The 15,802-nt window shown below is 45.7% G+C and overlaps 1 protein-coding gene across 2 annotated transcripts in view; it reads left to right on the top strand.

Moving 5' to 3' along the window:
• The first annotated feature begins 1,345 nt into the window (after positions 1–1,345).
• Positions 1,346–15,802, top strand: part of RFX7 (regulatory factor X7) — a 60,169-nt gene continuing 45,712 nt past the window's right edge. The window contains exon 1 of one of the 2 annotated variants that reach the window (XM_064517402.1): positions 1,346–1,841. In XM_064517402.1, the coding sequence (XP_064373472.1) occupies positions 1,696–1,841 (146 nt within the window). In that variant the 5' untranslated portion in view covers positions 1,346–1,695. The remainder of the gene's footprint in view (positions 1,842–15,802) is intronic. The other variant, XM_064517404.1, reaches the window with a different exon arrangement.

Raw genomic sequence — 15,802 nt, 5'->3', positions numbered from 1 at the left:
TGGTGTAACTCTCAAACCCGGCACGAGAAATCACCTTACAGCTGAAGGCACCGAAAAAGTGAAGAAGTTAACAAAAAAAGAGGTGAACCAATGGTGAGATACGTGAGTACAGACATAGCTTTTGAGGCTCGGTGACCACTTCCACCACAAAAATGCAAGCCGGGAGTCTGGCCCACTTATTTAATGGTCACCCAGTTAATCACGCACTGCCCGCAGCAGCCGGTGTCCGCAGCGCCCGGCGGGGCAGCGGCGCCCGGGCCGCCCCGAGCGCTGCGGGACGCGAGGCCTGAGCCCGGGGGGTGTCAGTGCCCTTCGGGAAAGCCGCGTCGGCGGGGGCCGGTGCAGGGGGCTGCTGCGGCGCCCTGGGTCGCTACGGCTGGGGCTACGGGGCGCTGCTTAGTCTCCGGCACACGATCAGTTTTGCAGAACAGATGCAACTAATTTCTTTTTTGGCCATATGATGCCGATACTGCTGTAAATAAGCATGATTACCATTTGATGTTGCTGGGAACTAAATTCACAAGGCACTAAATAATACTTAGATTGAAAGCAACACAGAAATGATCTATCTGTATTTTTCCCATTTATTGCAGCACCCTATGACCCTGCGAACATGGTGCACATCTGCTGAGCTTTGCTGCGGTGTGTGGGCCCATCAGCTTCCACCGGGCACTGGTGGATGCACGTTTTCCAGGATGTTTTTAACGCTGAGGTCCCAGCGGGTTCAGCTCTGTCCAGTTATTTAGCAGGGTCAAACGAAGGATCTCAGCAGAGGCACTCCCAGCTCTGTTTATACGATTCCTACTAAGTAGAAATCGCCACAAAACTGGAAGGTATCGCCAAGTGCACACACCTTTGTCTTACTGGGCCAGTCTACACGTACACTGATGTGGTTTTACCGCAGAAAGCGCAGCACTTGGGGGTTTAAATTGGCCGAGGCGGCTCAACAGCCCGCAGAAAGCCGGGGCGGACGCGGGGCGCCTCGGCCGGGCGCGCTCCCCCCGCAGGGCTCCCCCGAAACACCCCGCTGCCCGCGGGGAGCGCGGGGCTGCGGCAGCAGGGCACGTCCCGGGGCTCCCTCGGGAACGCCGCCGCAGCGGGAAGCAGGCGGTGGTGGCGGCCGGCTGACCCCGCACCGCGCCGCGCGTACGGGCGCGCAGACACACGCTGCCTGCGCGGCGTTTCCGCGGCTCCCCGCGCAGAGCGGGTGGCGGGGCGCGCAGGCCGCCCCGCAGCGCGGCTGCCGGCGGAGGGGCGCCCGCCTCGCCCCGCCCGCGCCGGGCCTCCGCGGCCGCGCAGCGCCCCCGGCCCCCTCACGGCGGCGGCGGCGGCGGCGCGGGGCGGCCCGTGGGCGCGGGCAGCGCCGAGCCTGCGCACTGGGCGCCCAGGCTGGCACGGCGGCGGCGGCGGCGGCGGCGGGGCGAGGAGCGGCGGCGCGGGGCTGGGCCGGGCCGGGCCGGGCCGGGCCAGGTGCTGCGAGGCGGGGGAGCGCGGAGCGACCCTGCGCGGGGGCGGCGGCGGAGGCCGGGCCGCCATGCGCCCTGCCCCGAGCCCGGCTCGCCATCCTGCGGCGTAGCGGCGGGAGGCGGCTCGGCTCTGCGCCCGTGATGTCCCCCGGGCCGCGGGGCAAGGCGACTCACTCGAGGGCTGCGGCAGAGGCCTAGTGCGTCCCCCGCCGCCGCCGCCGCGCCGCCTATGGCCGAGGAGCAGCAGCCGGAGGCGCAGCCGCCACGGCGGCTGGCCGGCACCCCCGCGCCCGGCGGGGCCCTGCCGGCCCTGGTGCCGGGGCTGCAGGGCGCCGAGGCCAGCGCGCTGCAGCACAAAATCCGCAGCTCCATCTGGTAAGGGCGGGCGGGCGGCGCGGCCCGCGGCGCTTCCCGGGCGCTGCGGTGCGGGCGGGCGGGCGGGTTTCTCTGTGTGTGTGTGTGTGTGTGTGTGTGTGTGTGTGGGGGGGGGGGGTGTTTGTTTAACGCGCCCGCCCGCCCGCAAGCGCCGCGCTCCCCCCACACGAAGGTCGGTTACGCGCCGCGGCGGCGGGGGGGGCGGGCGGGGGCCTTTGTGCCGCGGAGCCCTTCCGCGCCCCTCCGCGGCCCCGCGCAGGTGGGCTCTGCGGGGGGGCAGCGCCGCCTCACTTCATTTTTATTTCATTTTTATTTCATTTTTATTTCATTTTTATTTCATTTTTATTTCATTTTTATTTCATTTTTATTTCATTTTTATTTCTTTCCCCCGGGAACAGCGCTCAGCGGCCGGTGCTCGGGGCTGCCTGGTGGCGCGGCGTGTTTACGTGCCTTTGCCTTCCGCGGGAGCCGCGGTGTCGGCGCGGCCGGTGCCTGCCGCAGGCGCGGAGGTTGCGCGGCGCTGGGCGGCGGGGCGCGGGTTCGCGTCCGTGAGAGCCGCGCGCCGGGAACGCGGCACCCCGCGGCGAGGGGCGCCTCCAGGCCGGCCGGCCCGCCGAGCTCGCAGGGCGGCAGCCGGAGTGCGGCTTTGGCTGGAACTTGCCAGGAGGGTCTGCAAGTGCCTGCCCGGGAGCCCCGTTTGGGTTAAAAGTTAAAACAGTATTCGTAATAAACCCACGCTTTGCTTACCTGTGATACTGATTTTAGGTGCGTTTGGGGGAAGGAGGTAGACTGGGTTTAGCTTGCCCTGCAAATAAAATTAATAGACATTTTTAATTCTGCAAGTGGCTGTCACCTGTAGTATGTACGTTTGTTGGTATGTTTTTAAAAGCTGCTTTTGCCAGAGGGGGCTGATATGGTATTTTGAGTCTGGACCTGTGTAAATGCAGGCTATTTATTATATACAGTACATTTTATATATATATATATATATATATATATATATATATATGTATACACACACACACATGTATATACATGCACTTTGTGTGTGTATCTATGCATTTATTCATCTTAATAAAGATATATTGATCTAGCCTGCATATTGCTTCATAGTACAGTTAGCTTTTGTGGTTTGAGTTGAAGTAGCTTTAAGAAAAAGGAAATCTAAATATAATGTTTCCTTCATTTATTTTATTGTATGGCATAGTGAAATTGAGTTTATTCTTTGGGTTTTATTTTTTTATATTCTAAATAGTGAATAACAATTCATTGTCCTTAATCCCCACTTGTTACCTTTTGTTTTGTTTTTCCTATACAACAAAGTGACCTTAAGCAGGAATACAAACTGCAGAATTCCCTGTCTATGTAGAGGGTGAAATTTTCGCACTGTCCTGATTTATTGTGGGATTTTGTGATGTCCATTTCTTCTCTGTCATTTTCTTCCCTTTCCATGAACATGCTGTTTGGAAAGCAGCCTGAGAGTGTGTTTACATTGCATTCAGATTAGGTATCATGTCCAAGTTGAAGACAAAATGGCTACTAAGTAAAACCTCTCCTTTTATTATTGGCTTTCTTTTAAAGGAAAACGAATGCATATGTTAGCATTTTATATCAGATTGCTTTTTTGGTTCAGGTAGACTTGATGAACAGCCCGACTTTGCTTTCAGTGCGCAGGAATGCCGAGTTTTGCCTCGTGTAGGTGGCCGGGCTGGTGCCAAGTGTCTGCGACCAGCGGCAGCTCTGCCAGTGCCTCCAGCCCTGTCTCCTGGTAGTTTAATAGATATTCCCCGCATCGGCCTGACCTTTCCTCCCTGGCTGCCCGACAGCTTGCTGCACGGGGCTGCAGCTCCTCTGCTCCTTTCAGACAGTATCGGTTCCTCGCAGGTTGTACTCTAGATATGTGGTATTTGAAGATAAGGTTATTTTTATAAGAAAACTTTTCTTTGATACGTTCAAATCTTACTTTTGTCTGCAAATAATAGAAATTCCGTGCGTTTCCCTGCTTCTGGATTACTAGCAAGCTGTCTTCATTTGAAACTCCAGTTTAATGTTGATTTGTGTCTTGGTGTAGATTCAGTTATCCTTTTTAAGCAGAAAGGATAAAGAGCATTGCAGAGGAAGTCACACATGCTGCGTGCAGAGTAAACACTGGAAGGTCTCTTCTTCCCTGTTTGCTGTCTGGGATGTGGTATTCCTTTAGTAGGTGCAGGGTGCTGGTGGTTAATAAACAGCACAGGAGATTCGGGAACGCTGGCTGTGAAAATGGCAGGACTCTGTTGTTAAGAAGAACTAGGTATAGCTTGTGGAGGAGAGCTTCCTCTTTTCCGTATTCCCTCCTCTTCCTCCCCCCTCTTCCCCTGCCTTTCCAGTTGTATGTGCTGGGAGGTTGATGTGGTGAATTCCTCCTTTGCTTCCCAAAGGACTTAGCACGTCGAGATTAGTACTCTTTTGTGTAGTCCCCCCCTCCCCCTTCTCCTGCACTTATTTGTGCGTAGTGGATGGATGTTTTTAACTTTTTCTTTTTTTAAAAAAAAGTTTCTAGTCCTCAAAATGATTGTCAATGAAAACAGTATAGCAAAATATAGCAGCTACTAAAATACTGGACTCGAGGATCGCAAACAAGTCTGTGCTTGTCCTTCCACTGTACAGACACGTATAAATATAGTATGTGATGTAGGCCTCAAGTGGGACAATGAGTTATTCATTATCTCCACTCATACTTAATTTGTTCTGTTTATTAAATTAAAATGTAGTTTGATAAAAGTAGCTCAAGTAATTGTGAACATGCATTGTCCCTTAAAATCAAACAACAGATGAAGTCCTGCTGGTTAAAACTAAAGGCGTGGTTGATATATGTGTTGAAGACTTTAAAATGTGCTGTCTGTGTTTTTTTTAATTTGCATACCAAGTGACCATTAGTTTGGACAGAGGAGAGGCAGACAAGAGTTTGTATGCTCATGGTTAAAAACAAATCAGGAAGTATTTATATGCATTACGGCTGTATGTACAGGTATGCCAGATAGTTACAGCTGATTAATTATTGTAACCAGACAGACGTTAGAGTTCATTACTGTCTAACCGTATCTTTTTCCCAGCTGCCCCACTTGAACGCATCCAGCGAAGTGTTGTCCGTTTTTATTTCGTATGACGTATATAACTTGCTCAGACAGTTGGATGTGTTCTTGCAGTGTCGATGAAAAGGACAGAAGTAATATTAGACGTCTTTTGCCATTGATGGATTAGAAGTCTAGACGAGAGAGGCTGCGTCTTTGCGGCGCCTAGACTGTCTGATTAAGGTCGGTTTGGGCGGGTTTGTGAATTGCCCCAGTCTTTGCTGGACATGGGTCCTTAATCTGCCTGTGTTTATTTCCCTTTAGATTCATTAAAGCTTTTTATATTTATTAATAGCTTTCTGTCCAGACATTAGAGCCCGAGGGTGGGAAAACCTCCCTAGTCAGCTGTCTGAGCGTATAGAGTAACGGGGTTTCGGTTATTTTCTTCGGATAAGAATACCGTATTACCAAATGTGTGTTATTTGCGTGTGGTGCTTCCATACACAAACGTGTGCTAGCAAAGACCGGGTCAACTCGTTGCTCCGTTAGGTTGCTGAAGAATATCCTATGGCTAAAGACAGCCAGTAACGTACATACGTAGAAGGACTGAGGCCGGAGGGCTGAGCGACGCCTGTCACAGAGGGGGAAGAGCGTCTGCTGAAGTCCTGCTCTGACGGCGGTTGGTGAAGGAGGCCAGGGACTTCGGGTGCTTCCATCCCTTTGCTCACTGCACTAAGCTAAAATCCAGTCCCTACATAGCCTAGGAGCGTTAAAATAGTCGGGCTTGCTTTCTTGTTCGCTGTTGTGAATAACTGGCGATGACTCTTAAGTGAGTTCTTGTTTACTGTTGTAGATAGTAAACTATTGCTTGTGTCTGTGCACGCGTTGGCCCTGGTTTCTTTCACCTAGCCTGGATCTCAGCCTTTTTGTCCTAAAGGCATCTGTTATGATTCGAATGTAATAGTTTTACCTGAGACATTAATTTCCTTCCTCCCCCTCCCCAATATCTCACGTGTAAAGCGAGCTGAAGACCAGGCAGCGTGAAGCTTGAAACACAAAGCGTTGCTTTGCAGTATTTTGAACCAGCCGTGGGTGTGGGCTTCTGATCATAATTTTGTCCTCAAATCACTCTTCAAGCTAGTAGTTTTATTCCAAAGCCACATCAGCTGGGCCGCTTAGTGCCAAAATTATATATGTTCTAGGGCCCAGTTTGTCTTGTGTTGAAGGGAGTGGGAGGTGAATCGTGCCCCTGTGAGTTCTGGGCTCGTGGTATTGTGCGAGAAAACCAGATTAGCTGATTTTAATAGCAGTGTTTTCTAATCTTTTGAAAGCTCCATCCTTTCTTATGACTGAGATCAGTCCTGCTCCCTCCCGCAATTGAATCTATCGCTCCTCATTAGTCATCGTGCGCGAGCGGGGCTTGTCACTGGCGGCTCTGCTGTCAGGTGAACGTCCCACCGTTTGGAAAATGCCATTGAGACTTCTCACAGTCGGAATTGCATCTTATTTGTGTGCTTGGGTGGGCAGGAAAAATGACCGACAGCGCTGGTATTTTTAATGAAATACCTGGCAACGAAGAGGGAAGCTCAGAGGGTACATGTTGCAGGCTCTTCGCAAATGCAGGTGTAAACAACTTTTCAGCTGTTTTCTTCTGCGGTTGAAATTCCTGTAACACCCTATTTTATGTTAATTTTTTTCGAGTCAGGTTGGATTTGTGTGTAGTCCAGTCCATCTGCATTTGCTCTTCTTGAGTTTTCTGTAGCTTGGGAGAGGGGTGCGGGGAGTAAAAACAACTCTAGATTTTGTTAAGCAATGTATCAATATTGAGTAGTTGAGAACTTACAGTTCCTCTCACTAATTACAGATTCTTTCTGGTTATCCTGTGCCTCCAGCCCCAAATCCACTAACCACCACCGCTCCCTTCTTGATCCTCGTTAGCTCACTGTTGGAGGTGGGAACAAAACTTGTGGTGCTTTTTTTAAAGATTTCTCTGCTGTTGTGAGGAACAGTGGATTATTATTGACAGATGCAACAGAAGGCCACATTTATTTCAGTAAATCTAAATAACATTAAAAGTGTTTCTACGCCATCTCAAAAAGTACTTTGAGCCCCTCAGTTGGGAGGTGCTGTAAAACTGAATGTTTCTTGTCACTAGCCCAGTTTTCCCTGCCTTTAGGGTTCTGTTGTTTACGGATGGTTGTGAGACTTCCCTGTCCTGATGTGTTTCCCTGCGTGGTGTACAAGCAGTCAAATACAGGGAAAAATTTGGGTTGTGGACTGTATTTCGGACTTGTTTTTGATGATTTCCATGGAGGCTAGCCTTCCCTGGCAAAGCATTTAGCTGAGTGTAATTCTCCTTCGCCCTCCGTTTCCCCAGAAGGACAGGAATGGAAGGTGGGGGTTTTCATCCAACTCCATGTGTTTCTGTATGAGTTGGTCAAGGCTCCTGGCAGCCGTTCTGCAGAAACGCACGCTCCGAAGATGAGGGCCACCTCTTAGGGCAGATATTTCCATTAAAAAAAAAGAGAGCATTTTGTGCACCTGTTTTGCTTTGACAGTAAATGGAGTTTAAACAGTGTGCCCAGGCATAATCTCATGTGTTGCTAATCTCTCCAGTTTGGGGAAGAAAAGTCCTACACTGTTTCTCACTTTTTCTCCTTGGCGTCCTTCCCTGGAGGATGGCCACTCCATGGCGGTGGTGGGCGTCCATCCTCTTGGGCAAAGCGCTTGCTGTTCCTTGCTACCGAGCGGGCGCCGGGTCCTCGGCAGCGTGGCGGCCCGCGGCCGGCAGGGCCTGGGCAGCGTGGGAGGCGCGTGTGGGGCGGCAGCTTCCCGGACGGGCCCTGGGCCCACCCATGGTGGTGGAGTTTCTGGGTCAGCAGGTGTGGAAGCCAATTTGGTCTACAGGAATTTTTACAAGGTTAGAAAATAAAGAAAATAAACCTGAATAAAATGAATGCTGACCTTTGTATAACCTTTGGAGAATGGAGTTGAGGATTTATAAAATATCCTGGCTCTGAATATGGCAGAACAGCTTTACAGAAAGAAGCTGTGACTTTACTTTTAGGAAGACTGGGACCACTCTTGTTTGTGATTGTTTTTCTTTGTTTCAAGAAACAGTAGGATCAAATAAGGTATATGGGGGAGAAAAACAATATTCGAGTAATAAAGACTTGGCTAAGTTTTACTACTGTTCATTTAAAATGCATAAGAGTGCATTAAATTGTTGACTTCGCAGCATCAAACATATGCAGTTCCTTGTTTCATAAACATTTCACTTTCCACCACAGGAGTTCTCTTTATTGAAGAAAATCAGACAATGCAACGTTGTAGTACAGAAAAGCTTTTCTGATGTGTTCTTAATAAGCACCAAATGGTAGGATTGTCATGTCTCCATAGCTGGATTCCCTGAATTTGGGTCACTTCTGTATGATTTGCACCTGTATGTATACCATTGGCAAGTAGGACTCCAAATCTCTATCTGAAAAGAATACTCAATCTCCCCTAAAATTTTCTTGATGCTGTATAAATTTATCAGAAAAATACTGTACCTGGGTAAGATGATGGTACGCCTCAGGTTTGGATGATCAGATATATACTGAAAACTGATTAGTCTTTTAATTGATTGGGACTTAGGGTGCTTTTCGTGGTCCTTTTTTTTTTTTTTTTTTTTTTGGTCATTTTGAGAGAGGGGATTGAGCTTCATGTTTTTATACAGATCCCCTAACTTATGTATGTTGCTGTCTCTTGTTACTCCACTCTGCAGCTTGCCAAACAGAAGTATTTGGAGAAGGGCCAGAGCTGCAAAATTCAGATCAGGATCCAAATTTGGATTTTTGGTTCAAGCCTCTCTAATATCTAATATTACAAAGCCTCATATATAAGTAAGAAACTTCTTATTTTTTAATTCAAAAGATGGGGAGATGGACACAGCTTTCTTGTAAGCCTCTCAAGCAAGTCAAAATAGAATGGTGCGTTGCATGTTTGAAAAGTTATTGTCAGATCATTTAAAAGGTAAATTGAATAGATAAAAATACAATGTTCTGTCATCTGGAAAGAGCCCAATCAGAAGACCAGCACAAATTGGTTCTCTCAAGCCAACAAGAAGAATCCCTTGAATACATCTAGAAATTCAGAAGGTATTGGAACATTTGAGGATTTTGGGGGGGTTTTTTTGTTTAAATGGAGTTAGTCAGTATCTCAATTTTAATGCTTTCTTGATTTAATGGAAAAAGGATTATCTGTCATGAAGTAGGATGCTCGTTATTGGCTGCTGTGCCATCAGCAGGCTTTCTATAAACTGCCAAGTGTGTGTGTGTGTGCGCGCTTTTTTTTTCTCTTTTGGTGCGTGCATTTAATCATTAAGACAGTGGAAAAACATTCAAAACTTTCCTAGTATTTTCCCTCTTGCCTGTTTTTAATTGCTTGTGGTTGCTGCACTGACATTGTATCAGTGAAAGGCTGGGGAGACGGTGGTGTGGTTGCAGTCGGAAGAGGAGATGGTCTCTGTTCGTGTGCGACCCACCCCGTGAGAACCCTTGCGCTGCTCTTAAACGACCTGGGAAGCTCTCGCTTTGTAGCTGTTTGGACTCACACCTAGGCAAAGGTCTAATTTTTTAGTTTAGAAAGAAGGAATAAATTTTGGGCACACAAACTGTTTACAAACTATTTTTAAAAAGTTTGTATTTTTAACAGCTTTAAAACACCCGAATTATATTTGCTACATAATATACGTTATTAGATTGAGAGATTTTGGAAATTCTGTTGTGTGTTGTTTTTTTCCAGCAATGTTTGTTAATGATGCTGGAAGTATTGTGTGGCTGTCTGGCAGATTTCTCTTGAAGCTCCCTACTCTGAGGTGGCCACTTAGACAGGGATGGTTTTAAGTCTGTCCTTCAATATATACCTTCAGTACAATGTGCTCTCAAGATTGTAGGGACAATTTCTTTTTTTCACAGGTGAGCATAGGAATTGGCCTTCTCCTGCTGCTGCTTTAAATCTTCCCTCCCCCCCCCCCTTTTTTTTCCTTCCCTCTCCTGACCCTAGAAATAAATAAATTCCCAAACCACTTGGGGAAAATATCAGGAAGCCCAAATAACTGGGAGATGAAAATAATACACATTACTATCCCACTCTTCTGTTTTACTGATGTTTAAAACTCTTCCTTTAGAGCTTCATGCATAGTAAACAAGGAATAGGATGTAAACTAGATGTTCTTTTTACATAAATGCTTTTATTTTTGCATCACATCCCATACATTAATTTGAGAAAATGGAGGCATGTTTTCCTCTCGCCTTTTAACAAAGGAATATACATTGTTTGCAGCTGCCGTTTTAGGTGGGTACTGCATACAGGCTAGAATATAAGTGCTTAAAATTGGCTTTGGATATTAATATGAACCTTTTTGGAAAGTGCCCCTACCACCCTGAGCGTTTTGCTCAACAAAATATTTTAAATATCTTTGTATGTAATGATACTTTGATATAGCTGCAGGGGAGAGAGGTCCTTATTTTGGTTTCAGTTTAGCCCCATATAGTAGTTACGATGAGGAGCGACCTTCTGCTTGTCCGAAGTGGGTCGGGTGCCATTTCCTCCCTCAGCTGTTCAGTGACTCGCGGGCACCGTCGGTGCGTTGAGAGTGGCGGTCTAGTTTGGTTTTGTATGCAGGAGGAGATCGACCCAGCTGACACTGTAAGGGGATTCGAAGTGTGGCATGCTTCCAAGTTTTTATCTTGCCCTTATATATTGCTGAGGCTATGTGAGATGTTACCTTTTTCTCACTGTAGCCCATGAGTGTACTCCGTTGTGGAGTATGTGGCTATTGCAGGGACGGGGTTGTGTCTGAGGACGTATGTTCCTTCGAACGCGCCGGTGTTCCTCCAGAACGACAGATTCTGCTCAACTTTCCCTGCAGGTGAATGTGGATTATATCACTTACTGATTGTCAGGTACTTCACGATTGGGAAGAAAATCTAGTTACTGCAGAGAGCTCTCTTATTAAATGAGGCGTGTTTGTATCTCCCCTTAGAGGAAATCTGTGGTTAGATGTCAAGGTCCGTAATTCATGGCTGTCCTTTTTGATGGATAATCTCACAGGCATGGGCAATCCATATTTCTTAGTCAAAAATTCCTAAGTGCCATTAAAAGCTTGTTGGGACTCTTGCCAGTGAAAAAGTTGGACTGCATTGGACAGCAGGAATTATAGCAATTGCATTCATTACTTTGGTTGCCTATAAAGCAGTGAATTAACTTATTTTTAAAGCTGTCAGCAATACAGACAAACTATTGGAACTTCTTAATACCAGATTGTCTGGAAGTGTCTGCCTCAAGAGCATCTTTCTTGGGCAAACAAGAATTAGCTTGTGCCCGTGTTGTGCTGCGTTCCAGGATAGGCAGTTTGTTCTGCATCACCACCTTCTTGCCCTTGTTTAGAAGGCACCTGAAGGTACTTGGAGTGGTCTTTCTGGCTTTAATGAACCAACTCCTGTGTATTTTCTCCCTTCCTCTTCAAAATTTTACCATGTTAAAATACAGAGTTAAAAGAAAGTTAGTCAGTACCAGAAATTATAGCATACTTGATTTGAAGGCCCAAAAGTGTTCTTTTTTTTTTTAAAAAAAAAATTTTCACATTTATCTAATAAAAATTTCTTTTGTTGATGGAATCATAAGACCTTGTTAAATCTGTTTTGAAAAACAGCCATGGCTCCCTCCTCCAGAACCAGATGTTACGTTTTATTTCTAGTTCTCTTGAGAAAAGTATTCAAGTAGCTTGGCTTAAGCTGGGGGAAGAATTGGGCTTGGTGGTGCTTGGTCCTTGTCCGGAGTCTGAGGTATTTGGGAAGAATCTGAAATAGGTCTTGAAGCTTTTACCTCAGGGTTGGACATCGGTTACGTGGGACCAGTTTATCGTTCCTGCTGGGGATGTGCGTGCGGCAGTTTCTCTAGCAGTGCGCATCAGCCCCAGGTGCCCGTGCGTGTTCCCGCTCCAGCGCGAGAAGGCGGCCGCCTTTCTGGACAGAAACGCTTGCCGAAGCGAGCTGCGTGTGTCGGTTCTTACATAGGCAGGAGCTTCTGCCTACGACGACAGTCTCCCACGCTCTGTTTAGATTCAGATGTTTCGTACTTCTAGCAGTGTTTCTCAATGAAAGGTAAACAATTACTCCATGATCCTTGTGCTGGTTATATAAAAGTCTGTTGCTGCAGATGAGGAGCGCGTGATTCGTCCCTCCTGTGCTCAGCCCTGGGAACCTCAGCACAGGCGTCTCTGGTGTTGGCGGACCTGTGTGAGTCGGCGTGTGTAGGTTAGGTGAGCGCCTGCGGGCAGTGCCGGGCCATGGCCCGGGATCCTGTGTTTCTCGGCCTGTGCTGGAGCATGTTGTCTTGTAGGAGATGGCATGGGCTGGGCACAGCAGAAAGTGTAGACCAGGGCAGAGCTTTCAGCTTCTGCATGTAAGACCATGGGCTTTTGATGCTCCAGCTAAAGAAATACCTCTTTGGAGTAAAGTAGCGCGTGTCATATGGGGATACAGTTCCAAGAACGAGGGCAAGGAACCTTTCTTTTGCTGAGGGCTAAATAAACCTTAGGCCTTCCAAAGACATTTGGTGGGTCATCCAGTGAAAAGCATGAGCATGGGCTGCATCCCTCCTTCTGCTCTAGCGGGTTAGAGCAAGTGAGGGTTGCAGAAGCACTTTGCTGCCCTCTGTTAAAAAGAGGGGAGTGTCCAGGTGAAGACCACCGGACTTGGATGTGTTGGGAGAACTGAGCCTGCTAAAAAGACCCTTGTGCCAGCTCTTACTCCACCTCTGATATGAAAAGTAGTAGCGCATCGCGGAGTGAGCAGTGTGAACGTACAGGTGTTGTAAGAGGCACAGAAGGCCAAGTTCATGAAACACTGGTGTTGGGGTTGCTACCAAGCTTGGTTAGTCTCACCCTGAACTACAGGTCATTGCGTGTGGGGTACGTCTGTGACTGTCTTTCTTTCCTTGCATGAAAGCTGCAGCTCTTTATACTATGAAACTGCCAGAAGCAAAAGCCAACAATCATTTTAAAATAATTTAATTTGCAAGAGTCAGAGACTGTGCCCCAGGAACCTTTTATCTAAGCTCTGATGAAGTATGGTGTTTCTTTGATTAAGGATACATAGAAAACTTGTGTTTTTTCTTTACATCTTTTTTTTTTAATTAAATCTCTTTGCATTTTAAATGGCAAGTGTGTTACAGCCTGCACTTGCTATTAGTGGTCATGTAAACGAAATAAATTAGTTGATGTTTAAAAGACAGTCAAATTAGTCAACCAACAGTAATCACTAGTTACGCACCTGGAACCACGGTGTGCTGGAGAACTAAGCCAGCTTTTGCCTTCAGGAGGCTGCTCTGCAGAAGGATATTCATTATGTTTGATGACAATAATGTTGTTCAATCATTAGTTCATATACAGTTGAGAAATGAATTGACAGTTGAGAAAAGTGTATTTGCCTCTTCGAGTCAATGACTGAGTAAAGTGGGATTGTCAGATCTAGTTCTAAAAACTTGGAAAGGGATATTTTGTACAGTTGAATCCAACAACTAGAGATAGCTTACTGAGTGAAATAAAAATGCTAAGTAATTAATAAATGTGCTGGAGACATTAGAAAAAACTAGCTTTTTACAGCCATTTGAAAATGCTAGTTTGTGTGTTTAATTACAATGCACAGAAGTTTGTCTAAAGCAATTTAGAGTGAAATTTCAGTTAAAAATCAATCTAGTGAATAATATTACCATTTTCTCATACCAAAATGCTAAAATGCTGGACCTGAGGACTTGGTAACCTGAAAAATTAAGTCCCTGATCCATGAAGATACTCGGACAACTATCTGTTATTGATTACTTCTGAGTAGAAGTTGGATGTCCAATTACCTTTATACATATGTGCCTGAATGTACAATATAAATAGTCAATTCTCCTGGTTAATAAAGCTTTTAAAAAAATTGTAACACCATTGAGAATCAGCATCTTTCAGACTGACTAAGAATAAAAGTGGGGAAAAAAAAGATAAACTTTTCTGTTTAGTACTATTAAGTTTAAGCAGTCCCCACTTAGCTTTCCTTACACATGAAATGGGCAATAACCTGCATCTTTTCCTTCCTAGAAGCTTGCTTCTTTTGGAGGCATTAAGAACATGAGGGTTTCTTGTCGTCATGGTTCTGTACAGTGAAGTCAGTGAATCTTGTACCTTAACTAAAAACCGTTAAAAATTAGATGCATGTACAGTGCTTCAGTGTGTGAAAGCCCATTTTCTGTAAATGGTTAGACACATAGGCGTATACTGGGATGTTGCCTATCAACAATTCCCATACGTTCAGGGTAAACTATTTGTCGTGGAGTAGGTGTTTGCAGAACAACCTAATAATTTGCATTTGTCACTTTGCAGTGATTCTTGTCATTTCAGAAAAGTTCTTAGTTACCACCGAATACTCTATTAGCTTTGTGTCAAAAGTTGACCCAAGATATTCAAGAACGGGAACCTAAAATTGAACTTCTAAACCTTTGTTTGTGACACCACTTGGTTTCAGACTCCAATGTGAATCTATTGATCAGAGCTTTTAGATTTCGACTGGCAAAGAAGATGGAGCTGCTTATATGTTTAGTAAGTTTATGTGCCCCCATGTTTGCATTTTGAACTTAGGACTTTTTTATTACATTAAGAATATTAATGAGACCACTGATTTGTCCTTCAAAAACAGCATACAGTGTATGAGGCAGAATTTTAGATTTTATGTAATAGAAAGTTTTAAGAAACAAGTATTAACATTCATATTAGTTATCTCATTTAATAAGCTGTGAAGGAAAACAAGTAAGTAATACGTTACTTGAGCCATCTTATTGAATCCATCATGTGTCCGGAGCAAATGCATTACCCTGTAGAGGTAAGGAAATAGCTCAAGCACATTGTATTTTTCTGGAGGCGATGGTCCTTCCTCAGTTCTGTCAAACGCAGGAAGGTGAACTACAATTTTGGCTTTGTTAATTCAGCTGCTCAGTAAAGGAGTGACAAAGCAGCATACGGTTCACCCTGAAAATTGAAATTAAGCTTAGTTATAGTAATGATCAGTGAAGGACATTTTAATTCCCTTAACACGGGCATCTGCTCTCCCACTGGCATGTTTGCAGGTGATCGTGGTTCACTGGAGTGAAAATCCGGAGTGACTGATTCTGTAGTGCTATTAGACAATGTCTCTTTTCAAAAAAGCCATCAGATAGCAATCACAGATAACATTAGCGCGAGACTCCCGTACAAGTACAGTGCAGTAAATTGTTAGATGTTTGAAGATGATAGCCAGTTGTGTGCTGCAGCCTACAGGTGAGTTTCTACAGTGTGAGAATCTCAATATCTGTTGCTTTGGTAACTTTCTGTCTAAATCCATCCTAAATTTAATCTCTGGTGTTATGATCTTTGGAAATTCACAAGTTTAATGCAGTTTTTCTGAGATCTGTTCTAGATTTAGTGATGGGCAGCCTTTTTTGTTTCTGTCTGTTTTACTAAGTAAGTCATGGTATAACTTCTCAGTCTTTTGGGAGAAGTTTGGGATGGACATATTGTGAATAATGAAACCATGAGAATGTTCTGCAAGTCATCCTAATATGGTGCTAAACCCAATTTATAACCTGCATGGTTTCAGTGTCATATGAGGGCAGGCCACATGCTGTCTGCTATGTTTTTGCAAAGAAAGCTATGATAATATGAGAACTTTAAAATAGATATCAAAATGTTTACTGGCAGTGCTATGCCTGCAAAGCAGGCATATTACTTAAGATGATAATGGCCAATTTTTCAGGTTTTTTTCAGTTGTCTACAGAAGTAGGATGGGCAGTGGACCTGAGTGTAGTGTGATCTGCTTCCAGGGCTGATACAGATTGCATAGGTGGTTC

Source organism: Dromaius novaehollandiae, chromosome 10 (assembly GCF_036370855.1).
Source record: "Dromaius novaehollandiae isolate bDroNov1 chromosome 10, bDroNov1.hap1, whole genome shotgun sequence".
Taxonomy (NCBI): domain Eukaryota; kingdom Metazoa; phylum Chordata; class Aves; order Casuariiformes; family Dromaiidae; genus Dromaius; species Dromaius novaehollandiae.
This window is presented reverse-complemented; position numbering and strand designations above follow the sequence as displayed.